This window comes from Asterias rubens, chromosome 8 (genome assembly GCF_902459465.1).
Source record: "Asterias rubens chromosome 8, eAstRub1.3, whole genome shotgun sequence".
Classification (NCBI taxonomy): Eukaryota; Metazoa; Echinodermata; class Asteroidea; order Forcipulatida; family Asteriidae; genus Asterias; species Asterias rubens.
Window position 1 is genome coordinate 19,110,505 of NC_047069.1, and position 24,083 is coordinate 19,134,587.

Here is a 24,083-nt window from a genome sequence, read left to right on the forward strand (position 1 = left end):
AGCTCCTTCATGACGCCCTCGAGGCTCTGCGCTCCCTCCCTGAAGCCACGCTGTTCGATGAATCGTCAATCTCTAATGTCTGGGCGGAGGTGGTGCAGAAGGCTACGGATTTCCTCACTTCGGTTGTTGTTGGGTGAGTTTTTAGTATGACTATCAGTTTTAAGTGAGAGTTTTGAGTGTGAGTTTTGAGTATGGGTTTTTAATATGAGTTTTGAGTATCAGTATTGAGTGTCCGTTTTTAGTGTGAGTTTCCAGCCATTTTGGCAAGAATTTGGCAGAAGGGTGTCCAAAGTTGCTTGAAATTTACAAACTTGATGTCCAAATTGTTCACTTACATTACATTCTACATGTAAATGACAGATAACAAAGTGTGTACAAATTTAAAACTGGTTGTCCAACCGACACCCAGAGGCCCCTCTGGCTAATACGATGGTTTAAAGTAGGACTTTCGAGTATGATTTTCAAATATGAGTTTTGCGTATCAGTTTTTGAGTGTCAAGTTTTAGTGTGAGTTTCAAGTTTGAGATTTGAGTACAAATTCCACCACCTGTGCTTGTGAGTTCTTTTTCTGGGTTTTATATTTTATTTTTCAATTTATCTTTACAAGGGACCTGAATGCTTGTGCAAGTGCCAAGGGAAACAACGACACCATCCCGATTCCAGACCAGCACAGCGCCCTCGCTCTGCTATTAGAGCTCGCTGTCCAGCGCGGCACACTGAGCCAACTACTGAATGTGGTGCTGCTTCTCCTGCAGCTGTGGGACAGCGGGAGGCTGGAACCAGACAACAGAACCAGCCCGCGGGGTACGACCGCGCCGCTCATGCCACTGCTGAGACGCTTCCAGGAGATTCCGAGTCCGAAGGGAAAGTTTACGATCGAGGGCAGCAACCAGGATGATGTGAGTAAATCTTACCCAGGCCTGGAATTTTCATCTTTGAGAGGGTATTTGCACTGGAAAGTATATATGGAAAACTTTTGTGGCACCAAGGCCAAGACCAGCTGTCGATTTCACCAAACTCTCCCTTGCTTAGGATTAATCTTAGGACTTAAGATGAGTTAAGTTCCGTATCCATACACATTGTGACACATTGAACTCATGAGTTACTCGTCCTAACTCAAGATAGATATAATCTTAGCGTTTCGTAAAAATCAGCCGCATGAGCAACACAGGCTGTGGCCTCTGTGTAGTTCCACCTGCCTACCAAGATTGATTTATAAAAAGTGTGGGAGTAAGCCGAGGATTAACACAAATGTGGGAAGGCTCAACTAGTTACTTGCACCCCACTAAGCTTAAATAGTTTGATTGGCAGGGGGAGAAGCGTTGGAAACCTCAGAACCTACCACAGACTGTCAGCAAGACATCTGGAAGCCTGCTTCAGCAAACAGACATCAGAGGGTTTAGATCAGGGTGTGGCCGAACAATTTGGTTCACATAATGAGTAAATAAACAAATTCAGCATCTTAAAAAAAATTTTTTGTTTAAATGGACCTGACCTTCCTCTTAGATGTGTGGAACATTCCAGTCTAGGATACCCAGGACTTTGACTCCACCGGGGCATCCCTCTTAGAGAAAACAATCAATAAAATGTGCCTTGACTCAGTGTTACCAGCGCATGTTTTCACACATAAAGAACAGCTATCGTGCAATGATCTGTCTCCTTTTGGCTTCGGGGATGGCTTTTTGAGATACCGTAATATGAGTGATAACTTGTGTATTGTTCTTTATCTTTAGTACCTGACCACTTCTGGCGTCAGTTCCACGGAGTGTTTCCTTCGTTACTTGACTCTGCCGGATGATGATGACGCTTCTATAGATCTAAGACAGGCTGCTGTCATCATCATGTCGCACTTAGACCGACTCGCTGCTGCTTATATGCCAAGCCCAATATGCCAAAAGGTAAGCTCAAAAGTCTTCTGTTTGAATTCACATTTTAAAAACATTCTTGTTTGTATTTACGAATTCATGAAAGTAAATAATAGGAACACTCTTGTTGTAAAAAAAAAAAAATCATTGCAATTTCTCCAGTTTCACAATTTTAATATTTTGATTCTGGACATAAGTTGAATAATAATAATAGTAATATTGAACATTTCTAGTCCACCATGTCTGTCAATGATGACACTCCTGGCGCAAAAACAAGGACTCTGCTATACACAAAGACGACCAAAGGTCTAAAGCTACTGGGACGCTACTCCATAATTACATAATTATTTGAGTTATTTGTAAAGTGCTTTAGAGATAGCTTTTTTATTAGGCACTATATAAACCCGCATATGTTATTAGTAATAATACTCCAATGAGATGGCCTGGCCAGTGAAAAACAATCATCACCCAGAAGTTTATGAAATTTAAACATAATGTAAAGATTATCTCAATTTGACATAAAGTAGTGTTAAATATTCTTAAACCACTAAGTATAGTGAGACGCTTGTTTTGGGGCTTACATTAGTTATTTCTTGTCATTTTCTGAGATAAAACATTTTTACTCTGACACCATGTGGGGTGTCGTGGTGGAGCGGTTAAGAGCACCGAATTCAAGCTCTGCTGATTCTGTTCAGCAGAGTGTGGGTTCGAATTCTGGTCGTGACACTTGTGTCCCTTAACAAGACACTTAACTATTATTGCTTCTCTCCACCCAGCATGCCCAGGGGTAAATGGGAACCTGTGAGGGCAGAGATGGTTCTTGTGATTGATTTAGCCGAGTAGCGCACTTGTTGCACGAGGCTGTATACTCCCCAGGTAGCTGAGACGGTTTAAGGAGTGAATTAAGGCCCAGTGACCGGGGGTAATAATTTGAAGCGCTTTGAGACACCCGTTCTGGAGTGAAAAAGCGCTATATAAACTCAAATATTATTATTATTATTATGTTATCTCACTAAACAGGGTCCAGTCATACCAATCGGCCAGGAGGTATGGTCCAGCAAGTCACTCCCTCACACTAAGAACCCACCCAGTGGGTTCCAGAATGCAGTCAGCCCGCCGGTACCCATGCCGTCAATCAGTAACCTGGGTGTCGTTCAGATCGCTTGTGGAGAGATCGCAACCTTGATTCTGACTCGCACGGGAAAAGTTTACGTACAGCAGAAAGAAGAAGAGCAGGTGAGTGGTTTTCTATTTGTCTTTAAAGGCACTGGACACTGTTGGTAGTTACTCAAAATAATTGTCGGCATAAAAACTTACTCGGTAACGAACAATGGAGAGCTGCTGGTAGTATAAAACATTGTGAGAAACGGCTCCCTCTAAAGTAACGTAGTGTTTGTAACAGAAGTAATTTCTCACTCGAACATTGAAGACTTAAAGAACAAATTGTGCAACAAGGGTGGTTTTTTTTTCCTTGTTCTCTTGCAACTTCGATGACCAATTGAGCCCAAATTTTTACAGGTTGGCTATTTGATGTACATGATGGGATACACCAAGTGAGAATAATGGTCTTTGACAATTACCAAAGGTATCCAGTGCCTTTTAAAAATGAAAAACAACAGTTCTTCATTTATTTACTTTCTGAAAATATCTGAAAATCTGCTGGTAAATTAACCCTCCTACTGTTTGACCAGTCATTATCTTCCTCTACAGTTTTGAATGATAAACTACATTAGCTTGCGATCTGGTATCATGTAGTGAATGCATCTGCACAGTACACAGTCAACCCTTCTACTGTCTGACCACTCAATATCATCTACTACGGTTTTGAATGTTGCTTTGACAGCCTGTTATCCCGTTAATATTTCATATACATGTCTGTCATTAAAAATCATCACCATCATTTAGCGGTCGCAACAGAGATTCCATGCACAACATCACGCCAGAGGTGTTTATCCCTCATCATGTTTGGAAGATCCACGATTTCAGCCTCCGTATCTCTCCCGATCATGTCGATGTAGTTGAGTGGTCAAGGTCCTCTATTAGGGCACGGCAGTCTCCAATATAACACGTCAGGAATGACCTGCCCCCGATTTCACGAAACTCATCGCAAGTAGCGACGCATCGTAGGGTTTGCGATGCGCCGCAGACCTAAGACACGTCGCGACGAGTTTCACCAAACACGTCATAACCGCGACGAGTCGAAATACAAACTATTTTCACTCTTAATAAAAACAACCCTTTGGACGAGGATGAACTGCTAAAGTTCTGCGGCTGTTTTATGTTGTGTACAACTTGGACACGAAACAGTCGTGTATTATAGTTCATTCAAGATGGCAGACACTCAACCGTTTCGGACTAGTGTTAAGGTATTTTTTTTGTTTTTTGTTTATAATTATTTATTTGTTTAGTTGTTTTAGTTTGTGTGTGTTCGTTTGTTATGCGTGTGTTTGTTTTCTTTTCTTTTACCCGTCCTTTTTTTTTGGGGGGGGGAGGGTAAATTTCCATTTGTTGTCTAGTGTCTTCCCGATTGGTTCACGGAAGTTACGTGTGGTAATTGTTATGTCCTTTCATGCATTTTGTGCGTAAACAAATGAAACATAGCATTCTTACGACGACCCTGGGTCGTCGTAACTTACGACGTGTTCTTCCTCGTTGTCAAGGAACTTGCGACAGATCCAACGCAAAGTAACTTTGATGAAATCGATTTCATACGCATCGCAACTTACGCTGTGTAACCGGTCGCAACTTGCACTTGCGACGCGTCACAGCGCTTCGTGAAATCGGGGGCTGGTCTTTGGCACGAAAGCAGTGACCTGATAAAAATAAACTAACAAGCGTTGTGCCCTGACTTCATTTCTAATTTCAGTTCCTGGAACTCATTGAGAACCTGACTAACAAGGATGTTATCCAGTTGGCAGCCAACCCAGCCGGCAAGCACTACTTGGCATTGACAGCAAACGGCGAGGTGTACTCCTGGGGTAATGGGGAGAACGGCGAGCTCGGACATGGAGACAAAACGTATGAATAACTTTTCAATTCTTCTTGAAACATACAGGAGACTTTTGGGGACTTTGGTTGGCAGATGTGCCCGATAAAAATCATGAAGAAATAATATTATTATGCTTTTACCCATACACTGATGTGCAAGTGCACTGTATATTTGGTACTTTTCCGAGTTCTGTGAGCATATTACTCAATGGGATTCGAACCCATTGCCTTTGCCATCTATTCAATAATAAAAACCAGGGTGTTATTATTATGACCTCTTTTATAGCACCGGTATCACATAATCAGCAAAAATGCTCCCTTGCAATATTTGTATTATAATTACTATAGTTTTTGAGAAATGAGTTAAAGAATTAGTTTTCATCTCGCAAGTCAAAATTTTGATGTTTGAAAACAGTGAAAGCGTAACTATTTTTAATAATATTTTTTCGTGACTCTGATGATCGACTACAGCTTAAACTTTCACAGGTTTGTTGTTTTATGTAGATACTGGTCTTTGATAACATTGATCATGCTTTTTAAGATGTCTATGCTTTTAGTGGTATAAACTAGAACCTCAGACTGGAAGTATAAGTAAGAGGTATGCCGAAGCACCTTGTGAAAATCTCTCCAAAGGGTTTTTGGTTCTGAAAAAAACTGGTGGTTGATAACTCAACCACTGGTTTCTTTAAGAACCAACACTTCTCAAAAGAGATTTTGTCATGGTGCTACCGCAATCCTCTCTTATTTGTTCTAATTGCTCTCGTCAATTCTTTGTTCAACCCCCAAAATAATATTATCAATGTTCAATTATACCTATTTTGCCACTAGTTCTTGCGAGGAGCCCACGTTGATCAAGAGTCTGCTTAGCAACAAGGAATCATCTCGCCGTGTTGTGTACATAGCTGCAGGTAGTGGCTACAGTGCTGCTATCACCAATCTGGGTGTGCTGTATACCTGGGGAGCAGGAAGCTATGGACGACTCGGACATGGTATGTAAAGATCAACTTTAGGTTTGAAAATAGTTCTTTAGAAGACGAGCAGAATATACTTTTTGAAACAGTCGACACCACAACGGCTCCTTTCAAAAGCCAACACTCCAACAAAAGAGATTATGAGTGTACCCGCAAGTTGACTATTTATTTGTAGTTAATTCTGATTTTAGGTTTGTTGTTTTCCCCTTTTCTGGTGTTTGTTGAGAAGTAATAATAATAATAATAATAATAATGGAGTCTTATAAAGTGCTGGTATCTGCCTCAGAAAGGCGCTCATGGCGCTTGCTCATGATACAAATAAACAGTTCAAAATAAAGGAACAGAAAACACTGGTCAACATTTACCTCAAAAGGGTGATTTTTTAGAGCAGTTTTAAATGAAGATGTTGTATCAGCAGTCCTGATGTGGTAAGGAAAACTATTCCACACTTTTCCCGCAGTAACTAGGAATGAACGTGCTCCCCATGTACTGTATACTCGGTGCTTTCCAAGGCCTAAGGGAAAACATTCACGCCCACCATGATTGATTGATTGATTGATTCATTGATTGATTGATTGATTTTGATCCTTGTTTTGGTTCTTCAGGTAACAATGATGCTCGTCTAACGCCAACTCAAGTATCACCATTGAAGGGACAGCTCATCAAACAGGTTGCCTGTGGTTCTCAAGACGGACAGACACTTGCCGTAACAGACACAGGTCATAAGTTTTTCCAAATACTTTTCAACAGGCCTTTCAGTGACTAGTGTTATAGATTTCAGTGCAAGATTATTCATCATTAACAACAATGGGGGACAGGTTAAAGATACTGGACACTATTGGTAATTTTCAAAGACCAGTCTTCTGACTTGGTGTATCTCCTTTTAATTATTTAGGTTTTGTGGTCAAAATTTTGAAAGTTTTTATTGTTGTAAAGCGCCTGGGAGCATTTTTAATGGTTTTGTATTATTATCATTATTATTATCTCAATAATACACAAAATAACAAACCTGTGAAAATTTGAGCTCAATTGGTCGTCGAAGTTGCGAGATATGTATATAATATTTTTGAAAGAAAAAAAACACCCTTGTCACACAAAGTTGTGTGCTTTCCAATGCTTGGTTTAGAGACCTCAAATTCTAATTATGAGGTCTCAAAATCAAAATCGTGGAAAATTACTTCTTTCTCGCAAACCACGTCACTTCAGAGGGAGCCATTTCTCACAATTTCTTATACTATCAACCTCTCCCCATTACTCGTTACCAAGAAAGGTTTTATGCTAACAATTATTTTGAGTCATTACCAATAGTGTCCACTGCCTTTAAGTAAGGGTTTGTCTTCTCAAAGAATTCTTTGAACATCAAACAGTAGCTGCAAAGGGCATAAATATGCTAAGCAACAACAAATATGCTAAGCGACAACAAACAGAGTAGTCAGGTTGGCTCAGTGGTTTCTGTCCCTGCCTTTTACGTACTTCTGTGGACCCCGGTTCGAGCCCGGACCGTAGCCTTGCATGTGGATTGATTTTTCAGTCTTCATTGTCATTGTCTTCTGACACGGATGGGATTTCTCTATTTTTAAGGTTGTTTTTTTTTGGGGGGGGGGGTTTAAGATCAAATTCATAAAAAAATAATAAAAACCATATAACAACGCCCCAGATTGCAGAATAGGGGTTTTAAAACCAAAAGATAAATGTTTATATTGGGCTTAATGCTCGCAAATTTTTGAGCTTGTATGCTTTTGCGCTTTGCACTCGGAGTTCGGCTTTTGTTTCTCAAGGGCCTATCACATCCTATATAAAAAGTTGGGGTGATGTTTCCATTGGGATGATTTGCTGAGTATATAATTCAGATTCGGTTTCAGAAACTTGCTGAGCAGAAACGGATTACCAGTGAGAAGTCCATGTGATTAACTTAGTCTTTGACTGGTTCCTTACAATTTATTGCTATTCAAATTGGTCCAGCCATGTGACACTTATTTCTGTCCTTATCTTTGAACCCCCTAGGTCTTGTTTATTCGTGGGGCAACATGGATTATGGGCAGTTGGGGCAGAAGGAACGAGATGCGCCCAAGTCGCCCAGAGTCGTGTACAAGCTCCAGGATCAGAATGTCTGCAGGGTGAGCTGCGGAGCTCGTTTCTCCCTGGCCTTGACCGAGACTGGAACGGTCTGGATATGGTGAGTTGCAACAGTCAGCTTAAGCTATCTTGTTTTTGGTTTTTGATTCTTACATGCATTAAATACTGGCTTTAGCTACAGCTATGGCTAGTGTATCTTCTTTAACATCATCCCTGCTAGCCAATAGACAAAGACGTAGTCAGAGTCACTGAATAAAAGACTAGAAGACTGTCCAAAGATACACATTTCTCACTTGCAAGAAATGCTGGCTTTAGCTACTGCTCTGGTTGGTGCATTTTTTATTTTACCTTAAGGGCAGTGGACACTATTGGTAATTGTCAAAGACTAGCCTTCACAGTTGGTGTATCTCAACAATATGCATAAAATAACAAACCTTTGAAAATTTGAGCTCAATTGGTCATCGAAGTTGCGAGATAATAATGAAAGAAAAAACACCCTTGTCACACGAAGTTGTGTGCGTTTAGATGGTTGATTTCGAGATGTCAAGTTCTAAATTTGAGGTCTCGAAATCAAACTCGTGGTAAATTACTTCTTTCTCGAAAACTAAGGCACTTCAGAGGGAGCCGTTTCTCACAATGTTTTATACCATCAACCTCTCCCCATTACTCATCACCAAGAAAGGTTTTATGCTAATAACTATTTTGAGTAATTACCAATAGTGTCCACTGCCTTTAACATCACCTCTGCTAGCCAATAGCCTCATCCATAGCCACAATGCACTCCAAGTCTGACTATTTGATATCTAACGGAGATGTTTATTCACTTCTTCAATCACAGGGGACGTGGTGACGACAATCGACTAGGCCAACCCACCGATGATTCCTACCGCTTACCCAAACTAGTCGAAGGTCTCCAGAGCAAGAAAGTAGTGGACATAGCAGCAGGCCAGAGGAACTTCCTGCTGCTGACGGATACCGGGGAGTTATACTACGGCCTGATTACTCAATCTAGTGTAGCGGCCAAGGGCAGCAAGGCGGAAATCTTTGCAGTTTCTGCACTAGAGGGAAAGGCAATCAGCGGGATAGCTTGCAGCTACACCAATGTAAGAGAGGGATTTTTGTATGATTTGTTTGTTTATATATTTGTTAGTTTGATTTTCCCTTTAAGGGAACTCGGCGCACTCCCACAAAGGGATATAAACACCAAGCTGGCAACAGCCAATCTCTCTTCGAAACCCACAAGTTGTGATTGAAAGTCCCGCAGTCTAACCATTGGACCACAGTTGATCTTGGGGGGGTTTGTCATACAAGGCAAGTTTTACAGGCAACTCGGAAGCAACAAGGGAGACTTTAATATCATGAGTGTGACTTTTTTAGCCAATCACTCTTTTTTTTGTTATGTTCGTCCTGGATAAACTGTAGAGGGCGCTCTATAATGTGAATCACGCATTAAGCCCATCCCAAAGTATATTTTTAGGTTAGTATAAATTGAAGATACTTTTTAATTTGAACAGAGCTTTACTTGGACGTCCAGCGGTAACTGGTCAGTCGGACTGAGTGTTCCATTCAGTGTCCACGTAACAAAGTCAACCTTTGAGCAGCTGGATGGCCTCCTGGAGCGTGTTTGCGAGGGTCTGGATGGACTGAGCGACTGGCCACCACCTCAAGAGAAAGAATGTATGGCCGTAGCTGGCCTTAACCTTCTCAGACTTCAGGTAATAGTGCAGTAACTGCGTCCCTTAAAGGGAAGGTATTTGTTTGGTAATCACTCTAAAAATGCATGGCATTAAAAAATGACTTGGTTAGAACTACGGCAGCTTTCGAATGAAAAACGCATTTGGAGAATCATTTCACTTCAAAGAAACGTGGTTGTGGAAAAAGATAAGAGTTTTTGTCCCCTCAAATGTGAATCTGAGAAACATTACTGTCAGATACATTTCTCAGATTGTGTTTTTCAAATTACGGATTATTCTTCCTGGCAAAAACACCCCAGGTTCGTTCCTTACCTATTTGCATAGGCGTACAACACAGGGAGGCCACTGCCCTCCCAATTTCAGGCAAACAAAAGCATAACATTTGGGCACAGTATTGAAGAAGTCAGGTAAAAGTATGGAGAAACAAATAGGCATTGGTCAAGATTATACTTGTTAATGTCCCCACCCCTAACGTCAGTAAATCAAATGCTTTGTTTTTCTATTAGTCATTGTTTTTCTATCGGGTGAGTGGCAGCTCGACATGGCGGCTGTTCTAGTTTATTGTATGCTCCCGGTTAATCTAAGCCTACCCATGCATATACCTATTTATGTTGACAAGTATGATGATCGATCAACTTACTGGAAAAAGTTTTACCCAGGGTTAAGGAAAAACAAATTTCAAACAAGTGTGATTTTTTCATCAGCTCCATGCCGCCATAGCTCACGGAGAAAACGCCGAGAAGTTAGGACTCGGTCTCGGCGGCACACTCCTATCCAACCTCAAGCAGCGTGTAGTGGACTTGGCCAGCAATGCTGGTGTCATACCTACAGTACAGGTAGCGGCACAGTCCACTCTGCAGACGGGATGGTCCATGCTTCTGCCTACGGCTGAGGAGAGAGCGAGAGCGCTGTCTGCGTTGCTGCCGAGTGGTGGTAAGTGGAATGAGCGATTTGTGTCTTTGAAGATCTCCTGTTGCTTTTTTTGGGAGTAGGATTTTTTTTTTTTTTAAATGGGGGTTGCTTTTTAGAATTACAGTTTGGTGAAAAGAATTGTTATTTAACCCTCCTACTGTCAATAGTGTCCACCTTATTTTTGAATGGTAGGCAAACTATGCCACTATGCTGGCATGTTGAATGATAGATAAAATATGCTATCCTACAACAGGCCTCGACCTCTACAGCGGCCACCAGCGGCCATTGCCGCGATGCCCCAGCCAATTGCCGTGAAGCCCTTTTAAAAATCACGTACCTTACGGCCACTTGGCCGTCGTGCCCTTTTCCATTGATTCCATAACATTATTTATTTGAAAAAGTTATTTAATGTTAACATTGTGACCCTTTTAATTTATATGGAGGTAAAATTCGGAACTAACGATCCCGCACACTAGTTTTTCACAATGCTGCTTGCTTCTGTGCAATAAAAAATGTGTCGAGCTGTTTACTACTAAAAACGCAGCACCAGACTACTCCAATGTATAAACTCGCTACAAGTCCCTACATTAAATTACGCATTTTCGCACTGATTTTGTCCATTGAGATCTGTATTTGAAGCGGATGGGGCGGGGGAGGCGCGCGGCCGGGGGCTGAATGTTTTTCCCCTGGCTATTTTGCTGGTGTCCAAGGCTTGTACTGGATTAATGTTTGTGACCCACCACTACCAGTGATCTGCCTGCCTTGCGACTTTGTTTTTCATTGCCAAACACATGTTTGTGTCCACACAAAAAGCGTGGAATTGTAAAACGTCAAACGGCAGAGCCCTAATTTGGCAATCATCATACTCCATCAAGTTCATTATTGATTAATCAGCATGCCATCCCCACAAAAGATGCAAAAATAAGCAGGAAGGCGAAAGGGCTAGAGTGGTAGCAAAGTGCCAACTTTAGAAGCATTTTTTAATTAGGTGCGTTTGTTTACTTTTTTTATAGTAATTATTTAGCGCAGTCTAGCATGGCATAAACGCCGGCATGCAAAATACAACTTACAAGTTTAGCTAAATGCTAGGCCAATTATTTTGTGCTAAGGGGTTGAGGGTTCGTTTTTAATTTTCTTAATCATATTTATATAAAAAAAGAAGGGAAAAAAAGAAATAAATATTTTTCCAAATCATCGGATTTAGCTGAGCCTCCGGGTTGTTGGTGTATGATGGGGGTTGTTGGCGTGGGGTGGGTGGGGCTCGTTTGTCTCGCAGAGTTGGGGTAGTGGTGAGCCAGAGACTAATTGATCTTTTTTCTTCAGACTAACACGCAGGGAATTATTTTTCTTAATATTTTGTCTGTATGATTTTTTCAACAATTCTTTGTTCTGGAGCAACGATTTGTTTTCAGATGACCAGAAGGGAGTTTAATTAAGTCGATGAATAAGGGTTAGGGGGTAAGTTAATTACTGGGGTAGTCGTTTGCAATTCGAGCGCTGCAAAAAAACTGTAAATAATTCAGAAACAAATATTTTTAAACTTTTATTCAATTTCAGCGACAATGTAATAAATATGGGTTGGAAAGTTGACCACCATCTTGAAATCAGTGGAAAGTATTTTAACATAATCATCAACAAATAAAGGTTTGAAAATGGCCTTGGTGCCCTTTCAGTTGGCCTTGGTGCCCCTTTCTTTTTGAGAGCTTTTGAGGCCAAGTGGCCTTGCCCCTCTGAAGCTAAAGGTTGAGGCCTGCTACAAAATGAAATGATGTGGTAAATGCATCCACACAGTACACAGTCAACCATCCTACTTTCGGACCTTTCAATATCGTCCACTGTATTTTTGAATGATAGACGAACTATGCTACGTAGCCTACACAATGAAATGGTGTGCTGAATACATCCACTCAGCGCATGTACACAGCTGATTCTTTGCAGTTTTGCAACCATTGTAGGTCATTAGCTTGTCATAAAGGACTGACATCCTAAATGACCACTTGAACCAGTAATCAAGTTCTTTATTGGTAATAGGCTATTATAGAAGTCCTAGGTCCTATTGACCACTGGGAACTCATGATCATGACATTGGTCCAAGGCCAAGGTCTCACAACTGGGTTGATTGTAATTAATCCTCAATCAAAAGTCTCTCTCTTCAGCTACTTACCTCAATTATTACTTTGACCAAACAATATGATGAAGTCGCCAGGATATGAAGTAATTTCAACACAAATTATTTTTCTTTAGGAGGTGAAAGTGTCTCCATGACCCCTGGTCGACGCTTCATGATGGACCTCTTAGTCGGGAGTCTCATGGCCGACGGAGGTCTTGAATCGGCTCTGGATGCCGCCGTTCACTCTGAGGTCAGAGAACTGGAAAGTCAGAAGGAGAAGGACATCGCCGAACCTCCTGGCGGCTTGGAGGCAGTGAAAGGAGGAGGAGGAGCGGATGGGGAACAGCGAGACAAGAGGACAGAGGATAGTGGGAGCAAGGACATCAGTTCCAGTATCCCACTTCTGCAACTGGTCCAACAACTACTCAAGTATGCTATATCCTGTGTAACATATTGCACTGCAATGTTTCAAATTTGATTCTGTTTGTTATTTAAAAAAATAATTTCACACCTTTTTGACAAGCCTTTGGGACTACCTAGAAAGGAAGTAAGACTCACCTACAAAACTACTTTGTTTTTTATTTGGGTTGTGACTAAATCAAGGCCTTGGTGGTCAAGTTGGCCTCATGCTTTCTTACCTCCCGGGTTGAATCCCACCGAGGGCACTCTGTGGATTGGGTTTTCAGTCTCTACCCGACTGCATAATTTTCCAGGGTTTTCCTCCCACATCTAAAGATGAAACTTCCTTCCTTGTCTTCTCTCCTTGGGGGGGTTCTTGGCTAGTACAGTGATTAAGTTTGCTTTTCTGAGAATCCTTGACTTCACAACCAGAATGAATCAAAATGAAACACCTGTTTTTTCTAATCTTACAGGAATGCCTCTTCCATCACCTTGTCCAAGCTTCACGAGTTGTCCGTAGATTTCAGTAAGAGCGACCCGCCACCCAGCATGGTCAAGAATGAGAAGTCCACTTCCATGGAGCTGCTGCTCAAGTTCCAACGGCTGCTGATTTGCTTTCTCTTTCCATTTGACACTCAGCGTCGTAAATCTGCATGCGGCCAAGCAACATGTAGGTTCAGATTATTGAAACTTTGCTTAAAGGGTCTATGTACGTTTTGAAGGACAAAAAACACAATGCCCACAGATTTACACTTAACTTACACAATTTGAAGATAATGATAGTATAAAGCTTCCCTGAAAATATTACTTGCCGAGGTGCTGTAGTTTTTGAGAAATGAGTAAAACAATGTCATTAAAATATTTTTCGTCTCATGATCACGTATTTTCATGACATTTTTTTACTCATTTCTCAAAAACTACAGCACCTCAGCAACTAATATTTTAAGCAACGCTTTCTACTATCATTATCTTCAAACGGTGTAAGTTTATTGTAAATCTGTGGACATTGTGTTTTGTGTTACAAAAAGTACCAAAATCCTTTAAACTCTTCTCAACAAAGTTCTGACTTTTTTCCAATAGACCTTTTTCTTTGATCAACCCCAAATGATTTCAAATTTGCCACTTCAGTTTCCCTTGTGGTTTATTATTTGATGTCATCCTACTTTAGGTACATCAACAATTTGCATTGTGAAAAAAATAGTGCAAAGGTCATGGTTTTGAATCCCATCTGAGTAATTTTCCTGTACATTGGTGTATGGGAAAAAACAAATTGTATTCAACAAAGTTGTTTTGATGTTGTGCTAAAAATTACAACAATTTGTTGTGTTTTTTTTCCTTTAAGCTGCGGAGACACTTGGCGCCATTTCTCTTCTGAAGAAGTACATCAGTCTACTCGCTGCTCACATCCATGACGTCCTCCCCGCTGCATCAGACCTTGCATCCCGTAGTCCCAAACAATTCTCCACTGTGGCTAGCATCATTGAGTCTGATCTATCAGGTAATACTAATTAAAGTTCTGTTAAAAACGTCAAAAAAAACCTGTGAAAATGGAAAACAAATCTAACAGATTAGCCCCTCAGCTCACCTACACTCTGCATTTAATTTCTCTGCATGTGTTGAGCACATAGTAGCTTCTCGTGTAAGTTTCAAACTTGCACAATCCAAATTTGGGTTCCCATCCGAAGGACGAAGCAATGGTTAAAGGAACACGTTGCCTTGGATCGGTCGAGTTGGTCTTTGAAAAGCGTTTGTAACCGTTTTTTATAAAATGCATATGGTTAGAAAGATGTTGGAAAAGTAGAATACAATGATCTACACAAATTTGCCTCGAAATTGCTTGGTTTTCGTTTTACTTTGCGAACTAACACGGTCGGCCATTTATGGGAGTAAAAAATTTGACTCCCATAAATGGCTGACCGTGTTTGTCGACGAGGTAAAAGGAAAACCACGCAATTTCGAGGCATCTTTGTGTGGATCATTGTATTCTACTTTTAAAACCTCTTTCTAACCATATGCATTTCATAACAAACAGTTTCAAACGCTTTTTATAGACCAACTCGTCCGATCCAAGGCAACGTGTTCCTTTAACATGTTTAAGTGTCTTGCTCAAGGACAATGAAGGACACAAATGTCACGACAGGGACTCGAACCCACACTCTGCTGATCAGAAACACCAGAGTTTGAATTCCTACTTGTTTAATAATCACTTAAAACTGTGTTTACATCGCACTGTTAATCATTACCATGTGATGTAAGAATGAATAAATTGTCCCAGGTTTTTATGAATGTCATTATCCTTATCTTCCTTGCAGGTGTTCTTTTCCCTGAACTCATCACTAGTCTAGTTCTTCTGCAAGTCAAGCATCGTTCTGTCCCGCTTAGTGAACTCTCTAGTCTAATCGATCTACTGGAAGCCTTTAACCGCCTAGCACCAGGCATGGATAAGGAAGATGCTGAAGACCTGGCGTGGTCAGGTTTGAGAGGTTAGTTACCACACCTTTTCTCAAGTATAACTAGCTGGGTTTTTTTTCCTTGTTTGAGGAAAAGTTGGACTGCTCTGAAATTTGATGAAAATAGTGAATCTTGCTGTTTTATGATTTTGTGAAAAATATTGAAAGATTTTGTAATCAAACAAAATGAAAATTTCATCGTAATTCCTTCCATATTAATGAAATATTTTACTCTTTTCTTGCCTCATGGAAAAATTGCAGTAGATGCAGTTTTGTACTACATTTATACCAGGCAAAAAAGTTTACAATAATTAACTCAGCACATTTAAAAATATAATGGTTTCATCAACAGCAAAATGTATCAGTAATTTAAAATGTGAAATAATTTGCACCATTTCAAAAAAGTCAAACTTTGATAAAAGTTACACTAAATATACCCACTTTTTTGTAACAACATTATTTTTCATTTGGGATAAACAAATTTTGTTTGTGATATCCCTACACTGATGTTTGCTTAGCACCGATACTCAGTACTTTCCCATATTGCTATTGTGGGATTTCAAACCCGCGATGCGATGACAAGTCCGATGCAGGACATATCCAAATGACCTTTTGATTGGTTTGTTTGGAATCGTTTGATCTCAGCAGGACTATCTGGTATAGCGACGTCCAACGATGCGGGTTCCAACGTCCCCCAGACTCCCGACGATGTCCCTCTGATACGCAAAGCAGACCTTGAGAACCATAATAAGGACGGCGGGTTGTGGGTGGTCATCAATGGCAAGGTGTACGATCTGAAAGACTTCCACTGTAGTGCGCCGTGCGGCAAAGATAAACTACAACAATATGCAGGTTAGTGGATTGGAGACCTTTTCGCACTACTCTCCTCCCTCGGAAAAATAACAACCAGCCTTTTCACAGTTTGATCACTTTACCACCGGTCTGCCCCTGTCTGCCCCGACAAATGGGCATACCCCGGGGGGTAGGCACTCCTGCTCCGGAGTAGGGGTAAGCGGTAAAACCTTAGGGTATTCTTGAGGCGTACAACTGGAACCCTGTGGACGGCCACCTATGCAAGGGGTCTGTTTGTAAATGTCTTCTCTCCTGAAGACAAGTGTCGCGGCCACAACAAGTTTTTTTTTTTTTTTTTTTTTTCAGAGCCAACAAAAAAAAAGTTTTATATTTAGTTGTACCCGCAAGTTTACTATTCATAGTTAATTCGTTTTTTATTTGCCACGCCATGCAAGCTTCAAACACCACTTAAAAATGTTATTGTTTTCAACAATTTCCGCTTATTTTCCCTCACAGCCAAGGATGCAACGGAGGAGTTCCAGAGTGTAGGCCATTCAGCCGAAGCCATTCTCATGATGGAAAGCTTCTTCGTTGGGATCTATGTCGGGGTAAGTTTGCTTGACATATTAACCCCCCCCCACCCCCATTTAAGTGGCAGTTGAAGGGCCTTTTCACACTGTCTCAAAGAGGGTCTCCTAGGGGTCATATTAATTTTTGTAATTCACTCATTTTTCAAAAGATAGAGTCCTTATTGAAAATGGGGGAAAAGTTGAGTCTCTGTTCTCACATTAAAATGGTTTCAAAATCACTCTGATATGGAAAGGTTTGTGGTAACACCATGTAATGACTATCTCTAAAATGAGTTGGGGTGGTTCTGAAAAGAATCGTTGGTTTCAGCTCGATGTTTCGATCAGTATGTTCTGATCGTCTTCATTTAGAGATAGCCATTACATGGTGTTACCGCAAACCATTCCATATCGTATTTCCCCCATGTAAAGTTTCAAATCCTAAAAACACTCTGCTTGACAGAAGTACCAAAGCTTGAGTCCAGTACGCTTGACACTCGGCTTGACTGTTCGAATTGACATTCTGCTGATCAGAGACACCAGGGCCTAATTTCACAGCTCTTCTTACCACCGAATTCTGTGCTTACGATCATCATTCTCTGCTTCCTGTGCAAGCTTCTAATTTCTGCTCTAGCTGTGTAAGTATGCACAGGCAAAGCTAAAATTCCCTGCTTACCTGTGAAAAAAGGCTGGACTTAAGCATGGAATTACCTACATGTACTTCCGTAAGTGCTGATTCTTTACTTATGGTAAAGCAGAAACATGAGATTGAGCCCAGAGCTTGAGTCCAATGCTCGGCTATGCTACACTGGTATTTGATTAACTAACTGTTCTCCCATCTTTTGCCTAATAGCCTGAAGAGGACATCATCATCCCATCGATCAACACCAGCTGCTCTTCCTCTCCTCTCATTGATGCTGAGCGTGCCTTGGGTCTACTCATCGGTCTCAACTCCTGCCACCAGGCCTGCGGACACTCCCTCCACCCACTAGAGGTGGACTACAAGAACTGGCTCCAATCGCCGCTCTTCAGCGGAGGGCTCCAGCTGAGTCAGCGTCCCAACGCCTTAGACCGCGATGACCGTGGATCCAACACTTCTACTCCCGCGACGACCCCCGTTCAAGCACTGAAATACGAAGACAACCAAAAGTACTTTGCGCGGTCGGCGTCGTTAGCGGATGCCGCCCGCCCGTTTCTGCAAGCTTTAGCGGACGGACGGCTTCAGGATAGTGGAGTGAAGGCGTTTCTGAGTCAGTGCGATCGCTATTGTCGTCTTCACCATATGATCGCGCCGCTAGAGTTCCCGATGTCCCACCCCATCGAGGTGGCCGGTAGGTTGCTGATGGCGTGTATCTTGAAGCATCATGACCTGGGGCATGCTGCGTTGGCGCTGGTGGAACACGGTGGACAGGGGGATGGTCTGGGTCATATACGACATGCTGCCATGCCGAAGTCTATCTCTGAAGTGTGCAGAGTGGTCTACCAAACGAAACGCTCACTCATTAAGGTATCACTAATTAGTATCAATTAAAATTTAGTATCAATTAAAATTTATCCATAAATATTGCATAGTCTTCACCATGGCTTTGTAACTCCCTACATGAAACTATGAAACTTTTAAATTCCCTTGGCATATGATATTATATTGTGGGGATCCCGACAAAAACTCATTTTGAGCACTTTATTTCACTGCTACTAATAATTGGCGGACTTTTTCGAGCAATGGCTCAAATGAAAGCTTGTAACTTTCTCGACCCCCATCAAAATACCTATTGAATTTTAAATCAAAATTTTGGGGTCAAATCGGCCAAAAATTTGACAAAGCATCTTTAACTTTTGCTGGTGCTTTGAAAGTCTCCTTTATTATTTTCATTATTATAACTAATCTTTTTTGACAATCACTAGAGCACACTAGTCAAAATATTGAGAATAACCAACCATGCCCAATTTTATAGAGCTCCTTAAAGACACTGGACACTATTGGTAATTGTCAAAGTTTGATTTGCATTCGCACTCACAGGAAGTATGAACCGGGCTTTAGGCAACATGACAACTTGTTATTAATTTTAATTTTTACTTATTAACAGACTCGTCAAGATCTTTGCCACTCTTACGAGGAAGTCTGTACTCCAGTCATCCAGCGTTGCCGTTTCTTGTTCAATGAGCTCCGCCCAGCGATCGGCAACGAAGTGTCCGCTCTGTCTAGGCTTAAGATCCTCAGTACCCCACCAAGATGGAAGCAAGTCGTCACCAAGATGATCCGACAACGACGGGCTGCTGCAGCTGCTGCAGTTAATGGTAAAACATTCTTCAACTCATTAAATAATAAACAACAAGGGAAATTAAGTGGGAAATTTTTAAATTAAATTTGGTTTAAAGGCAGTGGACACTATTGGTAATTACTCAAAATAATTATTAGCATAAAACCTTTCTTGGTGACAAGTAATGGGGGGAGGTTGATAGTATAAAACATTGTGAGAAACGGCTCCCTCTTAGTAACGTAGTTTTTGAGAAAAAAGCAATTTTCCACAAGTTAAGGGTTTATCTGAAGTTTAGAGACCTCAGATGAGGGGAATTTTTTCTTTCATTATAATCTCGCAACTTTGACGACTGATTGAGCTCAAATTTTCACAGGTTTGTTATTTTATGCATATGTTGAGATACACCAACAGTGAAGACTAGTCTTTGACAATTACCAAAAGTGTCCAGTGTCTTTAAACAAAGACAAATTGACTAAAAAAATTGACTAAAGCAGGATTTTGTTCAACGCTTTAATGAATTTTTCTAGTTTGAACCCTGCTCTTGTAAATTTGTCTTGTTCAAATCCCGCTCTAGTCAGTTTTACCTGTACAACCGTTAATAAATTATTGGTGGAATTTCAGACAAAATTTCACCATTGGAAGGAGTGGTATTTAAACTTTCCTTGCTTGAAGTGACCGAGCAGTCTATCCCTAGTGCACTGTTTTCAATATCTGTCATTCACAGAGTCTGGGTTTGAATCCTGGTCAGGCTGGTCACAATGCTTGTTGTTCTTGAGCATGTTGTTCATACTTTACCATAATTGCTTTGTCCTTTGGATGGGATGTGCCCCATAAGTCACATGCACCCCAGAAGTAACATGCACTGAATCAGATAGAACCTGTAAACTTAACACTGAAGAGAAGGGTTTAGTAGGAAGTTAAGACTGGGCCCTAATTGGCAGCAAAGGTTGTGGCTGTTGCTGTTGCTATCTGCTTCCTATGATTCAATGCATGTTCACATCACAATCCATCCGCAGCTGCAGCCACCAATTTGCGCAAGGCCTGAGAAACAACGCTAATGCTCTGACGCTATGGTTTTCATAATGTAAACAATAAAATTATGGGGGTTTTTGTCTTTGTTTAAGCTTCTGCTAAGGAAGAGAAGGGAACTAGGGATATAAAAGTCAAGACAGAAGGAGGAGAGATGGAGGGTGAGGAGGCTGGAGCCGTTGGTGGAGCGGGCGTGGTTCGAATCTTTGCCAAGCAGCAGCCAAAGTCAGAGAAGAAGTCGGCCAAGGAAAAGGTTTGTTCCAAAACTTTGGAAAATTTTTTTTTTTTAAATGACATTGAATTTGACCTTATGACTGGCGCAAAAATTTGTATTTGTTTTTGTTTTCCGGTGACGTAATTTTTCAAGTTGTGGTCTGAAAGTGTATATAGTAAAATGTCATAGACACTTTTTAATGTCAGGTTAGAGACTTTTTCTCCCACTTGGTTAGTCTATCTGTTTGAAAATGAGTATATCACCAAATTTAAAAAGACTCTTTTCTGTCCCTGAACTTTGCTCTTGAAGAGGCAAAGCAATTTTCCTCTGGTAAGGAGCATGAGGAAAATGTAAATTTGTTTTGGAACTTTGCATAAGGGTAGCACAGCAAAAGCACTGCTATTGTGCCATGGGTTATTTCGAGACATGCCTCTTTAATTTCTTGGACTTGTTTCTTGCGTAGGATTCTTGGCGAGCTGTCGTCAGTGCAATCACCAGCGCTCGTAAATTCAAGTGGTTACGCCAACGTATGACGGGGGCTTCCACACAGACAGCCCTGATGAGCCAGATCGTAGAGTTTGCTGTCAATGATACCAACATGGACTTGGAGAAACTCAGGAGGATGCTGTATTGTCAGGTAAGCCAGGGGTAAAAATTGGTGTAGAGGTTGATATTGTGTTTGAAACAGCCTTGGGATGCCTCGGCAGCCAGGGCTGTTTACTCCCCTAGGGAGCTGAGAGAGATTAAAGGAATGTTATTGGCCCAAAGACCAGGGCACTAATGTAAAGATAGATATATAGACAGATAAAATGGTTTATTAAAAACAATTGTCCTCACAGCACAAAGGCTGAATTACAACAATTTTACATGTATGGGCCTGTTTCTTGCCTAGGATTCTTGGCCAGCTGTCGTCAGTGAAATCACCACCAATGATTGTATCTTTCTCTGTTTACTAGATGCTATCCCTACAAACGTTCTTGACGAAAAACGGGGGCACTAAATTGCAAAGCTTATATGTATACTTTTTGATTAAAGCTTGTAGCCTGGGAGAATCTTAATCACTTAAATATTTATTTATTTGTTTACTTCAACAGCTTGAGAGAGCTGAGAATCGTCTCCACGGAGCCGAAGCAATTCTAACCCAACTCAAAAAAGACCAGCTGATCCCATCGGTCCGCTACGCCATGCTCTGTGGCTGGCAGGGTCTAGTCGACCACCACAGCAACGACACCACTCCACAAAGCCCCCTCTTCAACGACTCAACAGCCAACTGCCTCAACAACATCAATCTCATCCCACCTTATGATCGCGTCATCCTGCAGACCACCTACGCTAAGTTGAGTCGCTGGGCCGTGGACGCCCTCCGTCGTCTGGTCATCTCGGCCAACGAGACGTTGAGCTGCTCGGCCCAGGCGGCCATCGATGATGATGAGGAGGATAGTGGGTTGACATTGGGGGTTCTACCCCAGGCGAGGTTCATTCTAGCTACCCTGGGGATGTTGACCAAGGAGCAGCTGGCGTGTGGAGTAAGCTTGTTGTTAAACTCTGGCGTACTGGGTCTGATGCAAACTGTGCTCAGACTAACGGGTAAGAGACTCTGCAGTTTTTATTTTTTATTTTTTTATCCCTTCGGATACAAAATATCCAGCTAATATGTGTTTTTTTCTTCTTTTTTCCTTCATTTTCGTGATAATACCTTGACCGTGATTGGTAACCTGCTATCGTGGTGTAGATTTTTTCTTCAAGTAAACTTGGTCGATCTATATTAACAACAGTGTGATATTTCACCTTCACTTACCATGCATATTGCACTGTTTTAATTTGATATATTGCACTCTTTGAAGCTGTGCGTCAATTTTGCTTGAAAATTAATTAAGTCTTGTTGTTGGATATGAGACGCAGAAGCGCTTTATTTTGCCATATTCCATTGCATTTGTATGATAAATAATAATGTTATAGAATTTAAAGGATTATGGGTTAGACTCGTTCATTTTCAGGTTTTTTTTTTCAATTTCCCTAGGATACAAAATACCAAATTGATCAGTCTTAAATCTTTCTTTTACATCCATGGAACAGGCCCAGACCATGACTGTAACAATGACGACGATGCCCCGCTTCCATCTACTGTGTTTGAAGAGACACGTAACATCCCAACGCCTGCCCCGATGCCAACCAGCGGACCTGAGCTGGCTGGAATGATGAAGATCGGTACCAGAGTAGTGCGAGGGCAGGACTGGAAATGGGGAGATCAGGTTAGCCATAAATCAAAACTTTTCACACTACTTTATTCCCTTGGGGGGGGGGGGGGGGGGGGTAGGGGGTAGGGCAACCCTTGGGAATAACGGCCAGCCCTTTCACACTTGGATCGCTTTACCCCTGATCTACCCCGGCAACTAGGAAAAGCCAACCCTGCTCAACGGTAGGGGTAAACGGTAAAACCCTGGGGTATTCTTGAGACGTACTGCAGCCGTGTGGAACACGCCTCTCTTAATATTTATGCATGGCGTCATAATTCTTTCCCCAAAATGAGGCTATGGGAGCACGTTCCCCATCACTTGCAGTGGCTGCGCCCATCGCCTCGATTTGGATTAGCATTGTGACGTACCTCATGCATAAATATTAAGAAAGGCGTATCGTGGCACATTGTGAAAGTATGCAGGGGTAATAGTGAGATATAGAAATTACAATGTGAAAAGGACTTACACGTATGATGACAAACTAAACCCAAAATTTTAGCCCTTAAAAACTTTTGCTCGAAAAAGCATTTCAGTCGGGAATAACAGCCCTGATCTATCCCGGCTAATGGGCATACCCCAGGAATAGCCACCCCTGCTCTTGAGTAGGGGTAAAGCCATAAAACCCTGGGGTATTTTTCAAAACGTGCAACCGAAACCCTGTTCCTGTTGAATAGGGACATAATGTGAAAGTGCGCAGGGGCAATCGTGGGGTAAAGCAAATCATGGGGCCTCCCCAGGGCTGAGTTTTACAGGGATTAAGTTGCCCTTGGTGTCCCTTTAAAAGACTTTTCTAAATTTCCAATTGAAGTGCCCTTTGCAAATTGAAAATGGTCTTGCCCTCTCAAAGAAGAAATTTCAGGCATGTACAATGCATTTGCATATTGAAGACAACCCAACCATATCAGTCTCAAAATAATAATAGATATATATAAAAATATCAAGTTGTTATAGCTGTTTCATAATTGCTCAAAGCAATTTTAGTGCCCTGGTCATTGGGCCAATAACATTCCTTTAATCTTGTTCAGCTCCCTTGGGAGTATACAACCCCGGGGAACCGTTGTACTTCTCCGAGGCTTTTTCATACACAATACCAAACTCTACCCTAGCAGGTACCCACTTATACCTCTGGCTAACTTATTTCATTTACTTTTCTAGGATGGTCCACCACCGAGTGAGGGTCGAGTCATTGGCGAATTAGGGGAGGACGGCTGGATACGTGTTCAATGGGACACAGGCAGCACCAACTCCTACCGCATGGGGAAAGAGGGGAAATATGATCTCAAGTTAGCAGGACCCCTACCTGTAGTGGAACAGGCCGAGGATGAGAAGGAATGTATCATTGATCCAGGTAGGAAATCAGTTTTGAGTGTTGACTTGATTTCAATAATTTACGTCTTTGTTGTGGCGTGTCAAGGTTGAACTGTGTAGCACAGCAGACTCTGGTGTTTCTGAACAGCAGAGTGTGGGTTCATAGCCCGATCTTTACACTTTAAGCAATACACCTCACCATTATTGCTTT

The 24,083-nt window shown here is 41.5% G+C and overlaps 1 protein-coding gene across 1 annotated transcript in view; it reads left to right on the forward strand.

Moving 5' to 3' along the window:
* Window positions 1-24,083, forward strand: part of LOC117293972 (E3 ubiquitin-protein ligase HERC2-like) — a 74,687-nt gene that overhangs the window by 5,766 nt on the left and 44,838 nt on the right. The window contains exons 7-30 of the mRNA XM_033776484.1: window positions 1-133; window positions 608-899; window positions 1,734-1,898; window positions 2,886-3,101; window positions 4,732-4,883; window positions 5,682-5,842; window positions 6,430-6,543; window positions 7,829-8,000; window positions 8,739-9,003; window positions 9,415-9,615; window positions 10,299-10,527; window positions 12,751-13,045; window positions 13,489-13,685; window positions 14,358-14,513; window positions 15,328-15,498; window positions 16,111-16,317; window positions 16,774-16,865; window positions 17,677-18,330; window positions 18,911-19,121; window positions 20,209-20,366; window positions 20,791-20,964; window positions 21,422-21,914; window positions 22,404-22,579; window positions 23,720-23,912. Of these exons, the coding sequence (XP_033632375.1) occupies window positions 1-133; window positions 608-899; window positions 1,734-1,898; window positions 2,886-3,101; window positions 4,732-4,883; window positions 5,682-5,842; window positions 6,430-6,543; window positions 7,829-8,000; window positions 8,739-9,003; window positions 9,415-9,615; window positions 10,299-10,527; window positions 12,751-13,045; window positions 13,489-13,685; window positions 14,358-14,513; window positions 15,328-15,498; window positions 16,111-16,317; window positions 16,774-16,865; window positions 17,677-18,330; window positions 18,911-19,121; window positions 20,209-20,366; window positions 20,791-20,964; window positions 21,422-21,914; window positions 22,404-22,579; window positions 23,720-23,912 (5,277 nt within the window). The remainder of the gene's footprint in view (window positions 134-607; window positions 900-1,733; window positions 1,899-2,885; window positions 3,102-4,731; window positions 4,884-5,681; window positions 5,843-6,429; window positions 6,544-7,828; window positions 8,001-8,738; window positions 9,004-9,414; window positions 9,616-10,298; window positions 10,528-12,750; window positions 13,046-13,488; window positions 13,686-14,357; window positions 14,514-15,327; window positions 15,499-16,110; window positions 16,318-16,773; window positions 16,866-17,676; window positions 18,331-18,910; window positions 19,122-20,208; window positions 20,367-20,790; window positions 20,965-21,421; window positions 21,915-22,403; window positions 22,580-23,719; window positions 23,913-24,083) is intronic.